At 73.2% G+C, this 16,863-nt stretch overlaps 2 protein-coding genes across 2 annotated transcripts; both read right to left on the reverse strand.

Moving 5' to 3' along the window:
- Window positions 1-691: 691 nt before the first annotated feature.
- CCNQ (cyclin Q) lies at window positions 692-7,310 on the reverse strand. The gene is given in 6 exon segments (XM_089770264.1): window positions 692-1,159; window positions 1,279-1,506; window positions 6,534-6,666; window positions 6,763-6,949; window positions 7,195-7,251; window positions 7,254-7,310. Coding segments are annotated over 6 exon segments (729 nt in total). The 5' UTR covers window positions 7,288-7,310; the 3' UTR covers window positions 692-1,069.
- Window positions 7,195-12,781, reverse strand: LOC149523427 (uncharacterized). Its single transcript, XM_089770465.1, has 3 exons — window positions 12,776-12,781; window positions 8,970-10,485; window positions 7,195-7,310 (listed from the first exon to the last, which is right to left on the reverse strand). The coding sequence occupies exons 1-2, from the start codon at window positions 12,779-12,781 to the stop codon at window positions 9,412-9,414; spliced, it is 1,080 nt and encodes a 359-aa protein (XP_089626591.1). The 3' UTR covers window positions 7,195-7,310; window positions 8,970-9,411.
- Between the last annotated feature and the right edge of the window lie 4,082 nt (window positions 12,782-16,863).

Consider the following 16,863-nt stretch of genomic DNA (forward strand, 5'->3'; position numbering starts at 1 on the left):
GCGAGAGCTTGTCCCCTTCCCTCCAGCTAGCCACAGACAGGATGCCTGGCTTCTCTCCCGCCTCTGCAAGGGGAGTGGGGTCTAGTGGTTAGAGGGGGAGCAGCTGGGACACGGGTTCTCACCCTGTCCTGGGAACACAAGTCCCCTGAGCGCCTTGGCTGCCTCAGTTTCCCTGCCTGGCATACCCCTCCAAAGCCAGTGAGCAAAGGGGGATGGGTCCCATATTACCTGCGAGCCGCCTTCCCATCTCCACACTGACCCCCACGTCCAGCCTCCAGCACCAGCGCTCTCCAAAGCCATAGGGCAAGGGCGCCCGGCCCCTGGAACCCTCCGCGGCCCTCCACCCAGCCAGCTTGTTCTCCTTCCATAGTGCAGCCCCATGGCTAGCGGGGGCAGGCAAGGGGAGCAGAAAGCCCGTCAAAGCCCCATTGCTCTGGGGTTTTTAAGGAACACACACACCACCAGGCTTGCAGGGCCCCCTCCCCGGGGCGGGTTTGGGCTGAAATTGTCACCCCGCCCGTATAACTGAATGCTCGATCTAATCTCTTCATATTATTAAAAATGAAGAAAACCTTGGGCGCTGCGTGTCTTCTGCGGGGCGACACAGGCCGAGGCAGTGGCACACAAAGGCCACACCAGACCCAGCGCAAACAGCCGATCGGGGCGAAACACCAAAGAACAACCCGTTGGCACCAGTCCACACCCGGCTTTACTGGCCGCTCCAGGGGGCCACGGCCACCCGGCTGGGATGGGAGTTGCTAGCAGCCGCCAGGCACGGACCGCGGTGCTGCGGAGCCAGGCAGCTCAGAGCAGGCACAGACCTAGGGGTGCAGGGCAGGGGGAACGGCTGTGCGAGGCCCCCCGAGTGCACCAAACAGCCTGGTTTCCCAGAGGGGCAAGGGCACATCCCTGCTAGGGGGCACCAGCGAGGCCTGGCTGGAAACGAGGCGGGGGTGTCGGTCCCATCCGAGCCCAGAGTCCATGGCTGGCGGGGGGTTATGGAGTGTGGGGCACTGGCTCCATCCGGCCCCACGGCAGGGCCTGGCTGGCGCTGGGTGCTCTGAGCCCCTCAGGAGACCTCGGCGTCCAAGGTGTAAATGTGGAGCAAGTCCAGGGTGATCTGGTCGATCTGCGCCTTGCCGAGGTCCTCGCTGAACACCTGGGGGAGGAGGAAAGCAGTGGGAACAGGGACTGCCTGGCTTTGCCAGAGAGCTTTGGAGGGAGGGGGCTGCCTTCTGCGCCTCGCTTTCTCCAGCCGAAGGGCCCTGGCGCGCTCACCTGCCACCAGGGCGTCTGGGCATGGGCGTGGGCAGGGAGCTCCACCCCGTAGCATTGCAGGGCCAGGGCCAGCACGGCCACAGCCACGTGCTGGGGGGGGTAGCGCACACACAGGCCCCCGTGGTAGCTGTCCCGTAGCAGCGCCCAGGCCGCTGCTGCCACTGGGCTCCGCTCCCAGCTGTGCCGGTTCATCCACTGCCGCACGGCGAGCAAGTAATGGAGCAGGTACTGCGGGGGAGGGGGAGACAGTGTGAGGAGGGACCCAGGCCCCCCGGCCCACCCCAACACAGCCAAGCAGCTCAGGGAGCTCCAGAGCGCTGCCCTCCACCAGGGCTTGCCCGTGGCCAGAAACGGGATGCTGGGAGGCAGGAAAACCAGCGTGAGCGGCTCGCGCTTTGCATGGCCACAACCCAGCCCAGCGAGACAGCCCCAGCGCAGAGAACAGCCCCGGGCGGGTGGGCAGGGGGCGGGAAACGCCCAGCCCTAGAACTGGGCCCCCACCACCTCGTCCCGGGGCGAGGGAGCTGTGAATCCAGCAGGCCAGCCTGGGCGGGCAGGGGGCTGAGTGCACCTGGGGGGGCCTACGGTTTCAGAGCCTGCCAGCCGGGTGAGGAGGGGCTGGGCTGTTGGGGGGGGGGTTCAGAGCCTGCCAGCCGGGTGAGGAGGGGCTGGGCTGTTGGGGGGGGGGGGCCTACGGTTTCAGAGCCTGCCAGCCGGGTGAGGAGGGGCTGGGTTGTTGGGGGGGGGGTTCAGAGCCTGCCAGCCGGGTGAGGAGGGGCTGGGCTGTTGGGGGGGGGGTTCAGAGCCTGCCAGCCGGGTGAGGAGGGGCTGGGCTGTATGGGGGGGGCCTACGGTTTCAGAGCCTGCCAGCCGGGTGAGGAGGGGCTGGGCTGTTTGGGGGGGGGTTTCCAGAGCCTGCCAGCCGGGTGAGGAGGGGCTGGGCTGTTGGGGGGGGGGGTTCCAGAGCCTGCCAGCCGGGTGAGGAGGGGCTGGGCTGTTTGGGGGGGGGGGTTTCCAGAGCCTGCCAGCCGGGTGAGGAGGGGCTGGGCTGTTTGGGGGGGGGGTTTCAGAGCCTGCCAGCCGGGTGAGGAGGGGCTGGGCTGTTTGGGGGGGGGGGTTTCAGAGCCTGCCAGCCAGGTGAGGAGGGGCTGGGCTGTTTGGGGGGGGGGGGGTTTCAGAGCCTGCCAGCCTGAAGAGGGGCTGGGCTGTTTGAGGGGGGGGGTTTCAGAGCCTGCCAGCCGGGTGAGGAGGGGCTGGGCTGTTGGGGGGGGGGGGTTCAGAGCCTGCCAGCCGGGTGAGGAGGGGCTGGGCTGTTTGGGGGGGGGCCGTTTCAGAGCCTGCCAGCCGGGTGAGGAGGGGCTGGGCTGTTGGGGGGGGGGGGGTTCAGAGCCTGCCAGCCGGGTGAGGAGGGGCTGGGCTGTTTGAGGGGGGGGTTCAGAGCCTGCCAGCTGGGTGAGGAGGGGCTGGGCTGTTTGGGGGGGGGGGGGCCGTTTCAGAGCCTGCCAGCCGGGTGAGGAGGGGCTGGGCTGTTTGGGGGGCGGGGCCGTTTCAGAGCCTGCCAGCCGGGTGAGGAGGGGCTGGGCTGTTTGGGGGGCGGGGCCGTTTCAGAGCCTGCCAGCCGGGTGAGGAGGGGCTGGGCTGTTTGGGGGGGGGGGTTTCAGAGCCTGCCAGCCGGGTGAGGAGGGGCTGGGCTGTTGGGGGGGGGTTTCAGAGCCTGCCAGCCGGGTGAGGAGGGGCTGGGCTGTTTGGGGGGGGGGGCCGTTTCAGAGCCTGCCAGCTGGGTGAGGAGGGGCTGGGCTGTTTGAGGGGGGGGGTTTCAGAGCCTGCCAGCCGGGTGAGGAGGGGCTGGGCTGTTTGGGGGGGGGGGGGCGTTTCAGAGCCTGCCAGCCGGGTGAGGAGGGGCTGGGCTGTTTGGGGGGGGGGTTTCAGAGCCTGCCAGCCGGGTGAGGAGGGGCTGGGCTGTTTGAGGGGGGGGGTTTCAGAGCCTGCCAGCCGGGTGAGGAGGGGCTGGGCTGTTTGGGGGGGGGTTTCAGAGCCTGCCAGCTGGGTGAGGAGGGGCTGGGCTGTTTGGGGGGGGGGGGGTTTCCAGGGCCGGCCAGCCGGGTGAGGAGGGGCTGGGCTGTTTGGGGGGGGGGGGGTTTCAGAGCCTGCCAGCCGGGTGAGGAGGGGCTGGGCTGTTTGGGGGGGGGTTTCAGAGCCTGCCAGCCGGGTGAGGAGGGGCTGGGCTGTTGGGGGGGGGGGTTTCAGAGCCTGCCAGCCGGGTGAGGAGGGCTGGGCTGTTGGGGGGGGGGGGTTTCAGAGCCTGCCAGCCGGGTGAGGAGGGGCTGGGCTGTTTGGGGGGGGGGGTTTCAGAGCCTGCCAGCTGGGTGAGGAGGGGCTGGGCTGTTTGGGGGGGGGGGGGGCCGTTTCAGAGCCTGCCAGCCGGGTGAGGAGGGGCTGGGCTGTTTGGGGGGGGGGGCCGTTTCAGAGCCTGCCAGCCGGGTGAGGAGGGGCTGGGCTGTTTGGGGGGGGGGGGGCCGTTCAGAGCCTGCCAGCCGGGTGAGGAGGGGCTGGGCTGTTTGGGGGGGGGGGCCGTTTCAGAGCCTGCCAGCCGGGTGAGGAGGGGCTGGGCTGTTTGGGGGGGGGGGTTTCAGAGCCTGCCAGCCGGGTGAGGAGGGGCTGGGCTGTTTGGGGGGGGGGGGTTTCAGAGCCTGCCAGCCGGGTGAGGAGGGGCTGGGCTGTTTGGGGGGGGGGGGGTTCAGAGCCTGCCAGCCGGGTGAGGAGGGGCTGGGCTGTTTGGGGGGGGGGGCGTTTCAGAGCCTGCCAGCCGGGTGAGGAGGGGCTGGGCTGTTTGGGGGGGGGTTTCAGAGCCTGCCAGCCGGGTGAGGAGGGGCTGGGCTGTTTGGGGGGGGGGGGTTTCAGAGCCTGCCAGCCAGGTGAGGAGGGGCTGGGCTGTTTGGGGGGGGGGGCGTTTCAGAGCCTGCCAGCCGGGTGAGGAGGGGCTGGGCTGTTTGGGGGGGGGGCCGTTTCAGAGCCTGCCAGCCGGGTGAGGAGGGGCTGGGCTGTTTGGGGGGGGGGCGTTTCAGAGCCTGCCAGCCGGGTGAGGAGGGGCTGGGCTTTTGGGGGGGGGGGGGGTTTCAGAGCCTGCCAGCTGGGTGAGGAGGGGCTGGGCTGTTGGGGGGGGGGGTTTCAGAGCCTGCCAGCCGGGTGAGGAGGGGCTGGGCTGTTTGGGGGGGGGGGTTCAGAGCCTGCCAGCTGGTGAGGAGGGGCTGGGCTGTTTGGGGGGGGGGTTTCAGAGCCTGCCAGCCGGGTGAGGAGGGGCTGGGCTGTTGGGGGGGGGCCGTTTCAGAGCCTGCCAGCCGGGTGAGGAGGGGCTGGGCTGTTTGGGGGGGGGCCGTTTCAGAGCCTGCCAGCCGGGTGAGGAGGGGCTGGGCTGTTTGGGGGGGGCCGTTTCAGAGCCTGCCAGCCGGGTGAGGAGGGGCTGGGCTGTTGGGGGGGGGGCCGTTTCAGAGCCTGCCAGCCGGGTGAGGAGGGGCTGGGCTGTTGGGGGGGGGGGGTTTCAGAGCCTGCCAGCCGGGTGAGGAGGGGCTGGGCTGTTGGGGGGGGGGGGGGGGTTTCAGAGCCTGCCAGCCGGGTGAGGAGGGGCTGCAGTGTTGGGGTTGCGTGAACAACTTCTCACGGGACCCCCAGGCTTGGGCTGTGGGTAGCCCTGCCACAGCAGTTGGCCCTGACTTGCCCATCTCCACGGTGCAGGCGGCAGGACCCCCAGAAGCAGCCGCTGCCGCTGTGATGAAGAACCCCCCAATGTCACTTCGGGGGGCGGCGGCGGAGAGCAGTCGCGAGGGAGTCAGCAGTGACCTCCGGGGCTCGGCAAAGGAGCCAGCGAGGCGGCCAACCCGGGCGGGTGGGCAGGGGCCGGGAAAGGCCCAGCCCTAGAACTGGGCCCCCACCCTCTCGTTCCAGGGGCCAGGGAGCTGTGAATCCAACAGGCCAGTGCACCCAGGTCGCTACCCACACGGGCTGGCGGACGCTGCAGAGGACACACCCAGCCAGCCACGGGGGCAGGGAGGAAGGAAGCAGCTGGCGTTTGCCACGGGAAGCGGCCGGAACTCCAAGGGCCCTGAGCCATGGGGCGACGGGGGGCGGAGACGCACGCCGTGCCTGGTCGACCGGGAACGCGGCCCACGGGGAGAGTGGTGCCTGAGGACACCACGGGTGTCCACGCCCGACACTGGGACGTGGCGGCGGCTGCCTGGAACCAGCCTGGGAACTGGGCAGGAGGAGAAGGGCTGTTCCAGATGCACTGTGCTGTACGACAAGGGAAACCGAGGCAGAGGCCATGCTGCTTTTGTGGCTCAATGCCAAGCGTGCCACGGCCTGGAGAACAATGGCTCTGGGTGCAGGCGAGGTGCTCGCTGGATTCCAGGCGCGTGCCAGGGCTTGTGCGGGTTGATGAGCTGTTTTCTGTAGCTCCGGGCAAGCTCCCGAGACCTAGGAAGCACCTGGCAGGAGCAGCTCCAACCCCTGGTGGGCTGCCCGAGGATCCCCAAACTTGGAGAAGGGGCAATAACACTGCTGCTTCCAGAATGACCCTTACCCTGAAGGGCCCTGGTTTAGACACGCTGGACCCCGGCCTAAGGACCCACCTTGTGGGGCTGCTGGAAGGAAACCCCAGGCCCTGTTCCTACCCAACAGCCCCCCCCCAAACCCAGGCGTCCTGGCCCCCAGCCCCTGTTCCTGCCCAACAGCCCCCCCCAAACCCAGGCGTCCTGGCCCCCAGCCCCTGTTCCTGCCCAACAGCCCCCCCCAAACCCAGGCGTCCTGGCCCCCAGCCCCTGTTCCTGCCCAACAGACCCCCCCCAAACCCAGGCGTCCTGGCCCCCAGCCCCTGTTCCTGCCCAACAGCCCCCCCCCAAACCCAGGCGTCCTGGCCCCCAGCCCCTGTTCCTGCCCAACAGACCCCCCCCAAACCCAGGCGTCCTGGCCCCCAGCCCCTGTTCCTGCCCAACAGCCCCCCCCCAAACCCAGGCGTCCTGGCCCCCAGCCCCTGTTCCTGCCCAACAGACCCCCAAACCCAGGCGTCCTGGCCCCCAGCCCCTGTTCCTGCTCAACAGGCACCCCCCAAACCCAGGTGTCCTGGCCCCCAGCCCCTGTTCCTGCCCAACAGGCACCCCCCATAGTGCCTGGGCATCCGGGCGCTGGCGCCTTCTCGGGTAGAGCAGCAGGGTGAAGATGAGCCCCCCACCCTCCATGCTGGACCCAGCCAAAGGACCCACCTTGTGGGGGTGCTGGAAGGAAACCCGGAAGCCAAGCACCCGCAGCATGAGCAGCTCACACTGCACAAGGCTGTCCCGCAGCTCCCAGAACGGGGAGTCCAGGTCCAGGGGCTCACTCTGGGGGTGTAAGTACCTGGGCAGAGAGGAAATGGCATCTGTCCCCTTCCTACCTACCCCCGAGCCGGGGAGAGCCCGGGGCCCAGCTCCCAGCCCAGGTGGGCAGGGTTACCTGTAGCTGACGTTGATGATGTCTCGAGTTCGCAGATGCTGCTCCTCCACCTTGCCAGCCAGGTACAGGGCAGCCATGGCCACCAGGTAGGGGTCGTAGGGCGCCGGGGCCCGCGTGGCGGCAAAGAAGCTGTGGTAGATGGTGCAGGCCGTGGCCACGGGGATGGAGCGCAGGCCCAGCTTCACCCCTGGGGGGGCAAGGAAGGTCATGGGGGAGGGCATGACTCCCAATCCCCTCCCCCACTGCCACAGCCACCCTTCCCCAGCCTGGTGGCTTGGCTCCCCCCACAGCCTCCACAGGCTGCCTGCTCCTCCTCTTTGCCCACAGTCACTGGCCTCTGGGGCTCAGCCCCTCAGCGCACTGGCACAGCCCCCACCCAGCAGCATGGGCCGTCCCGCGCCCCGGCCGGAAACCCTGCTCCGAGCCACGGACCTGCCTCCATGAGGAATCGCGTCACCTTGAAGTGCAGCTTCCTCTCCGCGGACCCCGGCCCTGCCGGCTCCCGGCTGTCCCGTCAGGCTCCATGGCGCCGAGCTGCCGGGCGCGGCCTGGCCAGGAAGAGCGGCTGGTCAGCCCCGCCAGCTCCCCCACGCCGCCGCCGGCAAATCCCCCCCGCCGGCTCCCCCGCGCCGCCCCCGGCTAAACCCCCCGGCCGGCTCCCCCGCGCCGCCCCCGGCTAAACCCCCCGGCCGGCTCCCCCGCGCCGCCCCCGCTCCCCCCCCGCGCCGCCCCCGGCTAATCCCCCCCGGCCGGCTCCCCCGCGCCGCCGCCGGCTAATCCCCCCCGCCGGCTCCCCCGCCGCCGCCGGCAAATCCCCCCCGCCGGCCCTCCCCGCGCCGGCCCCGGCAAATCCCCCCCGCCGGCCCTCCCCGCGCCGGCCCCGGCAAATCCCCCCCCCGCCGGCCCTCCCCGCGCGCCCCCGGCAAATCCCCCCCCCCGCCGGCTCTCCCCGCGCCGCCCCCGGCAAATCCCCCCCCCCCTCCGGCTCCCCCCCGCGCCCCCCCGGCCAATCCCCCCCCCCCGGCTCCCCCGCGCCGCCCCCGGCAAATCCCCCCCCCGCCGGCTCCCCCGCGCCGCCCCCGGCAAATCCCCCCCCCCGCCGGCTCCCCCCGCCCGCCCCCGGCAAATCCCCCCCCCCGCCGGCCTCCCCGCGCCGGCCCGGCAAATCCCCCCCGCCGGCCCTCCCCGCGCCGGCCCCGGCAAATCCCCCCCCCGCCGGCCTCCCCGCGCCGGCCCCGGCAAATCCCCCCCCCGCCGGCCCTCCCCGCGCCGGCCCCGGCAAATCCCCCCCCGCCGGCCCTCCCCGCGCCGGCCCCGGCAAATCCCCCCCCCGCCGCCCCCCCCCCGCCCCGCCGGCCCTCCCCGCGCCGGCCCCGGCAAATCCCCCCCCCGCCGCCCTCCCCCCGCCGCCCTCCCCGCCCGGCCCCGGCAAATCCCCCCCCGCGCCGGCCCCGGCAAATCCCCCCCCCCCCGCCGGCTCCCCCCGCGCCGCCCCCGGCAAATCCCCCCCCGCCGGCCCCCCCCGCGCCGGCCCCGGCAAATCCCCCCCCCCCCCGGCAAATCCCCCCCCCGCCGGCCCTCCCGCGCCGCCCCCGGCAAATCCCCGCGCCGCCCCCGGACCCCCCCCCGCCGGCCCCCCCCGCGCCGCCCCCGGCTAATCCCCCCCGCCGGCTCCCCCGCGCCGCCCCCGGCAAATCCCCCCCCCCGCCGGCTCCCCCGCGCCGCCCCCGGCAAATCCCCCCCCCCCGCCGGCCCTCCCCGCGCCGCCCCCGGCAAATCCCCCCCCCGCCGGCCCCCCCGCGCCGCCCCCGGCTAATCCCCCCCCCGCCGGCCCCCCGCGCCGCCCCCGGCTAATCCCCCCCCCCAGTTACACTTTGACCTCACCCGGCCTAACTCCACCCCAGCGCTGCAGATGACGTCACAACGCTGTCCCCTGTGACGTCGGGTGGCGTCATCACGCACCGGCCTCTCCTCCTGTGACATCACTGACGGGCGATGCCATCGCAGGGCCCAATGTCACGTGACGCGGCAAGTGCCCTCCCGGCGCCAGGTGATGACGTAACTGTCCGCCCAGTGACGACATCCTCTGACCGCGCTTTGGCGATAGCTGCCCTGTTAGCACGTGACCTCCGCCCCTCACCGCCGGATCGCGCCCCCTACGCAGCCGCGCGGGGCTGAAGCCGCCGTGGCCGGTGCCCGGATGTTACCTGCGCGGACACTTCCGGGTTGCGGGGTCCTTACAGCCGAGGTAGCTGTCTACCTCCTTTGCCTCATTGAACACCCCCTCCCCGCGCTGCCGGGCCGGCGCTGGAAGCGGGGGGACCGGTCTCCCGTCTCTGCGCAGTGCGGCCGGATGACGGCTTCCCCTTCCGGCCGCGCTCACGTCGCGACAGGCACCCGCCGGACAGCCCTGCCTGGGGCCCTCCAGCCGCGCTGTGGATTGGCTAGCGGCGTAGGCAGGCTGGCCAATGGCCGGACGCGGAAGATAGCCGCCCTTGGCCCCACCCCTCCCTTGTTCCCGCCCAGCTCTGAGTGGTTTTTGGAGGTGGCCAATCACACTTTGCCGCTCGCGGCCTGATGGAAGAGAGAGCTAGCCAATCAGGAATAAGGGCGGGATCAGCAGGCGGGTCACCACAGGACTTTGACCAATTACACCGGGAGGATCTGAGCGGGAGGGAGGAGCAAAGGGGAAGCCTTGGGGGCGGGGGGAGGGAGAGGGGCTGGAGACCACGGACTGAGAAGGGGGAGGAGTCTGGAGAGGGGCGGGGTCTCGAAAGCAGGCGGCGGGGCTAGGAGAGGAGGGGCGGGGCCTGGGGCAGTACACGTGGGGCGGGAGCTGGTGTAGGGCGGAGCTACAAGGCTCCTGGCCCAGGGAGGAGCAGGAAGATCAGCCCCTAGTGGGGGCACCGGCAGGGCGGGGCTGTGGGGCAGGAGTGAGGGGCACCGGCAGGGCGGGGCTGCGGGTCGGAGTGAGGGGCACCGGCGGGGCGGGGCTGTGGGGCAGGAGTGAGGGGCACCGGCGGGGCTGTGGGGCAGGAATGAGGGGCACCGGCGGGGCGGGGCTGTGGGGCAGGAGTGAGGGGCACCGGCAGGGCGGGGCTGCGGGTCGGAGTGAGGGGCACCGGCAGGGCGGGGCTGTGGGGCAGGAGTGAGGGGCACCGGCGGGGCTGTGGGGCAGGAATGAGGGGCACCGGCGGGGCGGGGCTGTGGGGCAGGAGTGAGGGGCACCGGCAGGGTGGGGGGCAGGGGCTGTGGGCCGGAGTGAGGGGCGGTGGCAGGGTTGGGGGGCAGGGGCTGTGGGCCGGAGTGAGGGGCGGTGGCAGGGTTGGGGGGCAGGGGCTGTGGGCCGGAGTGAGGGGCGCTGGCAGGGTTGGGGGGCAGGGGCTGTGGGCCGGAGTGAGGGGCGGTGGCAGGGTTGGGGGGCAGGGGCTGTGGGTCGGAGTGAGGGGCGGTGGCAGGACAGGGGCTGTGGGTCGGAGTGAGGGGCGGTGGCAGGGCAGGGGCTGTGGGTCGGGCTGAGGGGCAGTGGAAGGGTTGGGGGGCAGAGGCTGTGGGTCGGAGTGAGGGGCGGTGGCAGGGTTGGGGGGCAGGGCTGTGGGTCGGAGTGAGGGGCGGTGGCAGGGCTGGGGGGCAGGGCTGCGGGTCGGAGTGAGGGGCGGTGGCAGGGCTGGGGGCAGGGCTGTGGGTCGGAGTGAGGGGCGGTGGCAGGGTTGGGGGCAGGGGCTGTGGGTCGGAGTGAGGGGCGGTGGCAGGGCAGGGGCTGCGGGTCGGAGTGAGGGGCGGTGGCAGGGCTGGGGGGCAGGGCTGTGGGTCGGAGTGAGGGGCGGTGGCAGGGCAGGGGCTGTGGGTCGGAGTGAGGGGCGGTGGCAGGGCAGGGGCTGCGGGTCGGAGTGAGGGGCGGTGGCAGGGCTGGGGGCAGGGCTGTGGGTCGGAGTGAGGGGCGGTGGCAGGGCAGGGGCTGTGGGTCGGGCTGAGGGGCAGTGGCAGGGTTGGGGGGCAGAGGCTGTGGGTCGGAGTGAGGGGCGGTGGCAGGGCAGGGGCTGCGGGTCGGAGTGAGGGGTGGTGGCAGGGTTGGGGGGCAGAGGCTGTGGGTCGGGCTGAGGGGCGGTGGCAGGGCTGGGGCTGCGGGTCGGAGTGAGGGGCGGTGGCAGGGCTGGGGGGCAGGGCTGTGGGTCGGGCTGAGGGGCAGTGGCAGGGTTGGGGGGCAGAGGCTGTGGGTCGGAGTGAGGGGCGGTGGCAGGGCTGGGGGGCAGGGCTGTGGGTCGAGCTGAGGGGCGGTGGCAGGGCTGGGGGGCAGGGCTGTGGGTCGGAGTGAGGGGCGGTGGCAGGGTTGGGGGGCAGGGCTGTGGGTCGGAGTGAGGGGCGGTGGCAGGGTTGGGGGGCAGGGGCTGTGGGCCGGAGTGAGGGGCGGTGGCAGGGTTGGGGGGCAGGGGCTGTGGGCCAGAGTGAGGGGCGGTGGCAGGGTTGGGGGGCAGGGGCTGTGGGCCGGAGTGAGGGGCGCTGGCAGGGTTGGGGGGCAGGGGCTGTGGGCCGGAGTGAGGGGCGGTGGCAGGGTTGGGGGGCAGGGGCTGTGGGTCGGAGTGAGGGGCGGTGGCAGGACAGGGGCTGTGGGTCGGAGTGAGGGGCGGTGGCAGGGCAGGGGCTGTGGGTCGGGCTGAGGGGCAGTGGAAGGGTTGGGGGGCAGAGGCTGTGGGCCGGAGTGAGGGGCGGTGGCAGGGGCGGGGGGCAGGGCTGTGGGTCGGAGTGAGGGGCGGTGGCAGGGTTGGGGGGCAGGGCGGTGGGTCGGGCTGAGGGGCGGTGGCAGGGTTGGGGGGCAGGGCTGTGGGTCGGAGTGAGGGGCGGTGGCAGGGTTGGGGGGCAGGGCGGTGGGTCGGAGTGAGGGGCGGTGGCAGGGCTGGGGGCAGGGCTGTGGGTCGGAGTGAGGGGCGGTGGCAGGGGCGGGGGGCAGGGCTGTGGGTCGGAGTGAGGGGCGGTGGCAGGGCTGGGGGGCAGGGCTGTGGGTCGGAGTGAGGGGCGGTGGCAGGGCTGGGGGGCAGGGCTGTGGGTCGGAGTGAGGGGCGGTGGCAGGGGCGGGGCTGCGGGTCGGAGTGAGGGGCGGTGGCAGGGCTGGGGCTGCGGGTCGGAGTGAGGGGCGGTGGCAGGGCTGGGGGGCAGGGCTGTGGGTCGGAGTGAGGGGCGGTGGCAGGGTTGGGGGGCAGGGCTGTGGGTCGGAGTGAGGGGCGGTGGCAGGGCTGGGGGGCAGGGCTGTGGGCCGGAGTGAGGGGCGGTGGCAGGGCTGGGGCTGCGGGTCGGAGTGAGGGGCGGTGGCAGGGCTGGGGGCAGGGCTGTGGGTCGGAGTGAGGGGCGGTGGCAGGGCTGGGGGGCAGGGCTGTGGGTCGGAGTGAGGGGCGGTGGCAGGGCTGGGGGGCAGGGCTGTGGGTCGGAGTGAGGGGCGGTGGCAGGGCTGGGGGGCAGGGCTGTGGGTCGGAGTGAGGGGCGGTGGCAGGGGCGGGGGGCAGGGCTGTGGGTCGGAGTGAGGGGCGGTGGCAGGACAGGGGCTGTGGGTCGGAGTGAGGGGCGGTGGCAGGGCAGGGGCTGTGGGTCGGGCTGAGGGGCAGTGGAAGGGTTGGGGGGCAGAGGCTGTGGGTCGGAGTGAGGGGCGGTGGCAGGGTTGGGGGGCAGGGCTGTGGGTCGGAGTGAGGGGCGGTGGCAGGGGCGGGGGGCAGGGCTGTGGGTCGGAGTGAGGGGCGGTGGCAGGGCTGGGGGGCAGGGCTGTGGGTCGGAGTGAGGGGCGGTGGCAGGGTTGGGGGGCAGGGCTGTGGGTCGGAGTGAGGGGCGGTGGCAGGGCTGGGGGGCAGGGCTGTGGGTCGGAGTGAGGGGCGGTGGCAGGGGCGGGGGGCAGGGCTGTGGGTCGGGCTGAGGGGCGGTGGCAGGGTTGGGGGGCAGGGCTGTGGGTCGGAGTGAGGGGCGGTGGCAGGGCTGGGGGGCAGGGCTGTGGGTCGGAGTGAGGGGCGGTGGCAGGGGCGGGGCTTACTTTCATCGCGTGCGCTCAGCCAGGCCTCTTTCAGAACCCACATTCAGCTGGGTAATTAGCCAAAGCCAGCGTGCCTCAGTTTCCCCGTTGTAGCTTCTGTCGGCCAAATCGCGGTTACAGTTTGCGCAGGGCCCCAACACCCGTCAGGGTCCGGGTGCGTCTGGCGCGGGGGCCCCGCTATCGGCCTGCGCGGGTACGAGGGTCCGGTGACGGGGCCAGGCTCTTTGGAAGAAGGCGGAGGGCCGGGCCCGGACCGTGCGGCCTGGGCATCGATTGGTCTATTTAGAATGGACTCCTGCGACGGCTGGTCCAGCAGCCCGGCAAGGGCAGCGTCCGCCTGCCAGCGGGCCCCCTCTGTAACCGCGCCACGCGGACCCGCCGAGATCAGCCCCCCCCCCCCCCCCCGGTCGGGCACCAGGCGGACCGGCCGAGATCAGCCCCCCCCCCCCGGTCGGGCACCAGGCGGACCGGCCGAGATCAGCCCCCCCCCCCCCCCCGGTCGGGCACCAGGCGGACCGGCCGAGATCAGCCCCCCCCCCCCCCCCCCCCGGTCGGGCACCAGGCGGACCGGCCGAGATCAGCCCCCCCCCCCCGGTCGGGCACCAGGCGGACCGGCCGAGATCAGCCCCCCCCCCCCCCGGTCGGGCACCAGGCGGACCGGCCGAGATCAGCCCCCCCCCCCCCCCCCCGGTCGGGCACCAGGCGGACCGGCCGAGATCAGCCCCCCCCCCCCCCCCCCCGGTCGGGCACCAGGCGGACCGGCCGAGATCAGCCGCCCCCCCCCCCCCGGGGTCGGCACCACGCGGACCCGCCGAGATCCCCCCCCCCCCCGGGGTCGGGCACCAGGCGGACCCGCCGAGATCCCCCCCCCGCGCAGAGCGGCCGAGGCTGGCCCCCAGCTGAGCGTTCTCAAGCCCCCAGTGACCCCCTTGGCGCCTGCACCTGCTGGGGCCCGGGGCCCGGGGCCCCTTTGCTCTCGCTGGACATTTAGAGCAGCGAAAGGAGCAGCCACGGAGGGACTGAGGCCAGGCCGGCTGCCCACAGGGGCTCTCCCCGGGCGGCCCGCCCCCCACAGGGCTCTGGGCCCAGAGGCAACAGCCCGGTCGAAAGGGGGACAAGTCCGTGGAGGGGGCAGGTGGGGGTGGGGCCATGCCCCCTCCCGCCATGGCTTAAGGAGCCGGGGCTAGGGCGCGCTGCAGGCTGCCTGGGTTTGCCAGGAGTCGCTGAGGACGCGGCCTGGACCCGCCAGTGCAGGGCTGGGGACCAGGACTGAGCCCCTCAGCTGCAGCAGGGCTAAGCCTGCGCCTGTTCCCTGCCGGAGGGAAACATGTCTGCAGGCCCGTGACTCAGTTTCCCCAACTGTTACCTGCCCCCTGGCTGGGATTAATTAACGTGGTAATTAGGGATTAGCACCCCGGCAAGCAATCTCTCCACCCCCACCCCCGGCTTTTCCAGGCCCCCCCCCACTCAGCCCTCACTGGCGCGGAAGGGTTCGTGTTGCCAGGGTGATGGGAGCTGCCTTGTGGGAGGGCGAGATTGTTCGCTTCGCCTATTCTGGGATCCTGCGTCTCCCAGAGCCCGCTCCCCTGCGCTCTGACTCATGGCGCACGGGATCGGGGGTCTGGGGAAACTGAGTCACGCAGAGCCTCCCAAGGCACTGAGCGTTAAAGAACCCAGGAGTCCTGCCGCTTCCTCCTTGTTCTCGCTTCCCAAATCCCGCAGCCAGAAAAGAAACCCCCCCTAACCCCCCCCCGGGCCAGGCAGGGACCCCAGGCCTCCGGCCCCCCGCCCTAACCCCCCCCCGGGCCAGGCAGGGACCCCAGGCCTCCGGCCCCCCGCCCTAACGTCCTGGCCCCTGGCGGCCCCGCCCACACGGCTGCGAGGCCCCGCCCACTGGCGCCTTGTCCGCCAATGGGGCGGGCTGGGCGTGGCCTCGGCTGTACACAGCCGCACGTGGAGCTGGGGCGGGCGCTGCCTGCGGGGCCTGAGCCCTGGGCGGGGCTCGGCGGACCGGGGCGGCGGGCAGGGTGAGCGCAGCGGGGCCGGCCGGGGATGCGGGCGCGGGGCGGGATGGGGCCTTTTCGGTGGGTTTGGCAGGACTCCGGGGATCCCCCCCGGCGTGCGCGTGTGTGCGGGGGGAGCCCGGGGTCCTGGGAGCCTTCCGGGGGGGGGGCGCGGGGAGCCCGGGGTCCTGGGAGCCTTCCGGGGGGGGGGCGCGGGGAGCCCGGGGTCCTGGGAGCCTTCCGGGGGGGGGCGCGGGGAGCCCGGGGTCCTGGGAGCCTTCCGGGGGGGGGGGGTGCGGGGAGCCCGGGGTCCTGGGAGCCTTCCGGGGGGGGGGGTGCGGGGAGCCCGGGGTCCTGGGAGCCTTCCGGGGGGGGGGGGCGCGGCGGCGGGGGGAGCCCGGGGTCCTGGGAGCCTTCCGGGGGGGGGGCGCGGCGGCGGGGAGCCCGGGGTCCTGGGAGCCTTCCGGGGGGGGGGCGCGGGGAGCCCGGGGTCCTGGGAGCCTTCCGGGGGGGGGGCGCGGGGAGCCCGGGGTCCTGGGAGCCTTCCGGGGGGGGGCGCGGGGAGCCCGGGGTCCTGGGAGCCTTCCGGGGGGGGGGGGGGCGGGGAGCCCGGGGTCCTGGGCCCAGACCGCTCTCTAGGAGCCTGGGTTCTCTGCTGACTCGGGGCAGGGCTCTGGCCAGGTGGGCAGGGCCCTTTCCGGCTCTGGGCTTCGCACGTCCTGCGGAGCAGTGGCAAAGCCGGAGCAGAAGGTGGGGTCCCCAGTCCCATGCGCTTCCTGCCAGGGCATGCCCGGAACTGCAGGGGTCTGGCATGTCCTGGGGAAACTGAGGCGCCTCGGGGGAGCACTGTCTCGAGGGTCACGGCAACATGGGGCAGGGCTGGGAGAGAACCCAGGAGTCCCCGCGCTTTAACCCCCAGGCCCCTGCCACGCAGCCTGGCCCCCGCCCGGGGGTCCCGGGGGATGCTCTGGTGGCGTCTGTGGTTCCTGTCCGTATCCATTATTCATACTGGTGCAGAATTAACGCTGAGCTCAGTGCTTGGCAGCCTGCCAGGTCCTCAGCCAGGCCCTTCGCCCGGCCTGGCCCCTGCATGCCAGCCGCGCTGCTCCCCTCCCCTGCCCCGCGCCCTCCACAGCCTCTGCAGGGAGCCAATTATAGCTGGGGGGGGCTGGGCTGGCAGGGGTTGCGGGGTGGGCGTGAGGGGCACTGGGGGGCTGGCCTGACAGGCTGTGGGTCGGGAGTGGGGGACTCGGGGGGGCTGGGCTGACAGGCTGGGGGTCGGAAGTGAGGGGCGCTGGGGACCTAGGCTGGCAGGCTGTGGGTCGGGAGTGAGGGGGGCTGGGCCGAGGGGCGCTGGGGGGGCTGGGCTGACAGGCTGTGGGTCGGGAGTGAGGGGCGCTGGGGGGGCTGGGCCGACAGGCTGCAGGTCGGGAGTGAGGGGCGCTGGGGGGGCTGGGCCGACAGGCTGCGGGTCGGGAGTGAGGGGCGCTGGGGGGCCGACAGGCTGGGGGTCGGGAGTGAGGGGCGCTGGGGGGGCTGGGCCGACAGGCTGGGGGTCGGGAGTGGGGGGCGCTGGGGGGCCGACAGGCTGGGGGTCGGGAGTGGGGGGCGCTGGGGGCTGACCGGCTGTGGGGTCGGGAGTGGGGGGCGCTGGGCTGGCAGGCTGGGGGTCGGGAGTGAGGGGCGCTGGGGGGCCGACAGGCTGGGGGTCGGGAGTGGGGGGCGCTGGGCTGGCAGGCATTGCAGATGAAGAGGGAGGGGCAGGAGCAGTCATGCTGGCTGCCCCATGGCTCGCCCTCATGGGATGTCTTGCAGCTCCAGGGCAGGATGTGTGGGGCTGTCATGGTGCTTGGAGGGGCTGGGTTCTCCCAATGTTCCACCCTCCTCACTGATTCCCATCCACTGTCCTAGGCAGGTCTGCGTGGAGCTCCAAGGGGCGGCCGGACCCCGCCTCCCTGCCCCTCTCTGCATCCAGCCAGGTCCTCCCGGCTCTGTCCTGGCCTCAGGCCCTTCTTCGCCCCCCAGCTGGGCAGCACGCGGTGGAGAGGAAGCCCCTGCTTAGCTGGGGGGTGGGGGGCACCTCCC

This window comes from Pelodiscus sinensis, chromosome 18, assembly GCF_052426305.1.
Source record: "Pelodiscus sinensis isolate ZL-2025 chromosome 18, ASM5242630v1, whole genome shotgun sequence".
Classification (NCBI taxonomy): domain Eukaryota; kingdom Metazoa; phylum Chordata; order Testudines; family Trionychidae; genus Pelodiscus; species Pelodiscus sinensis.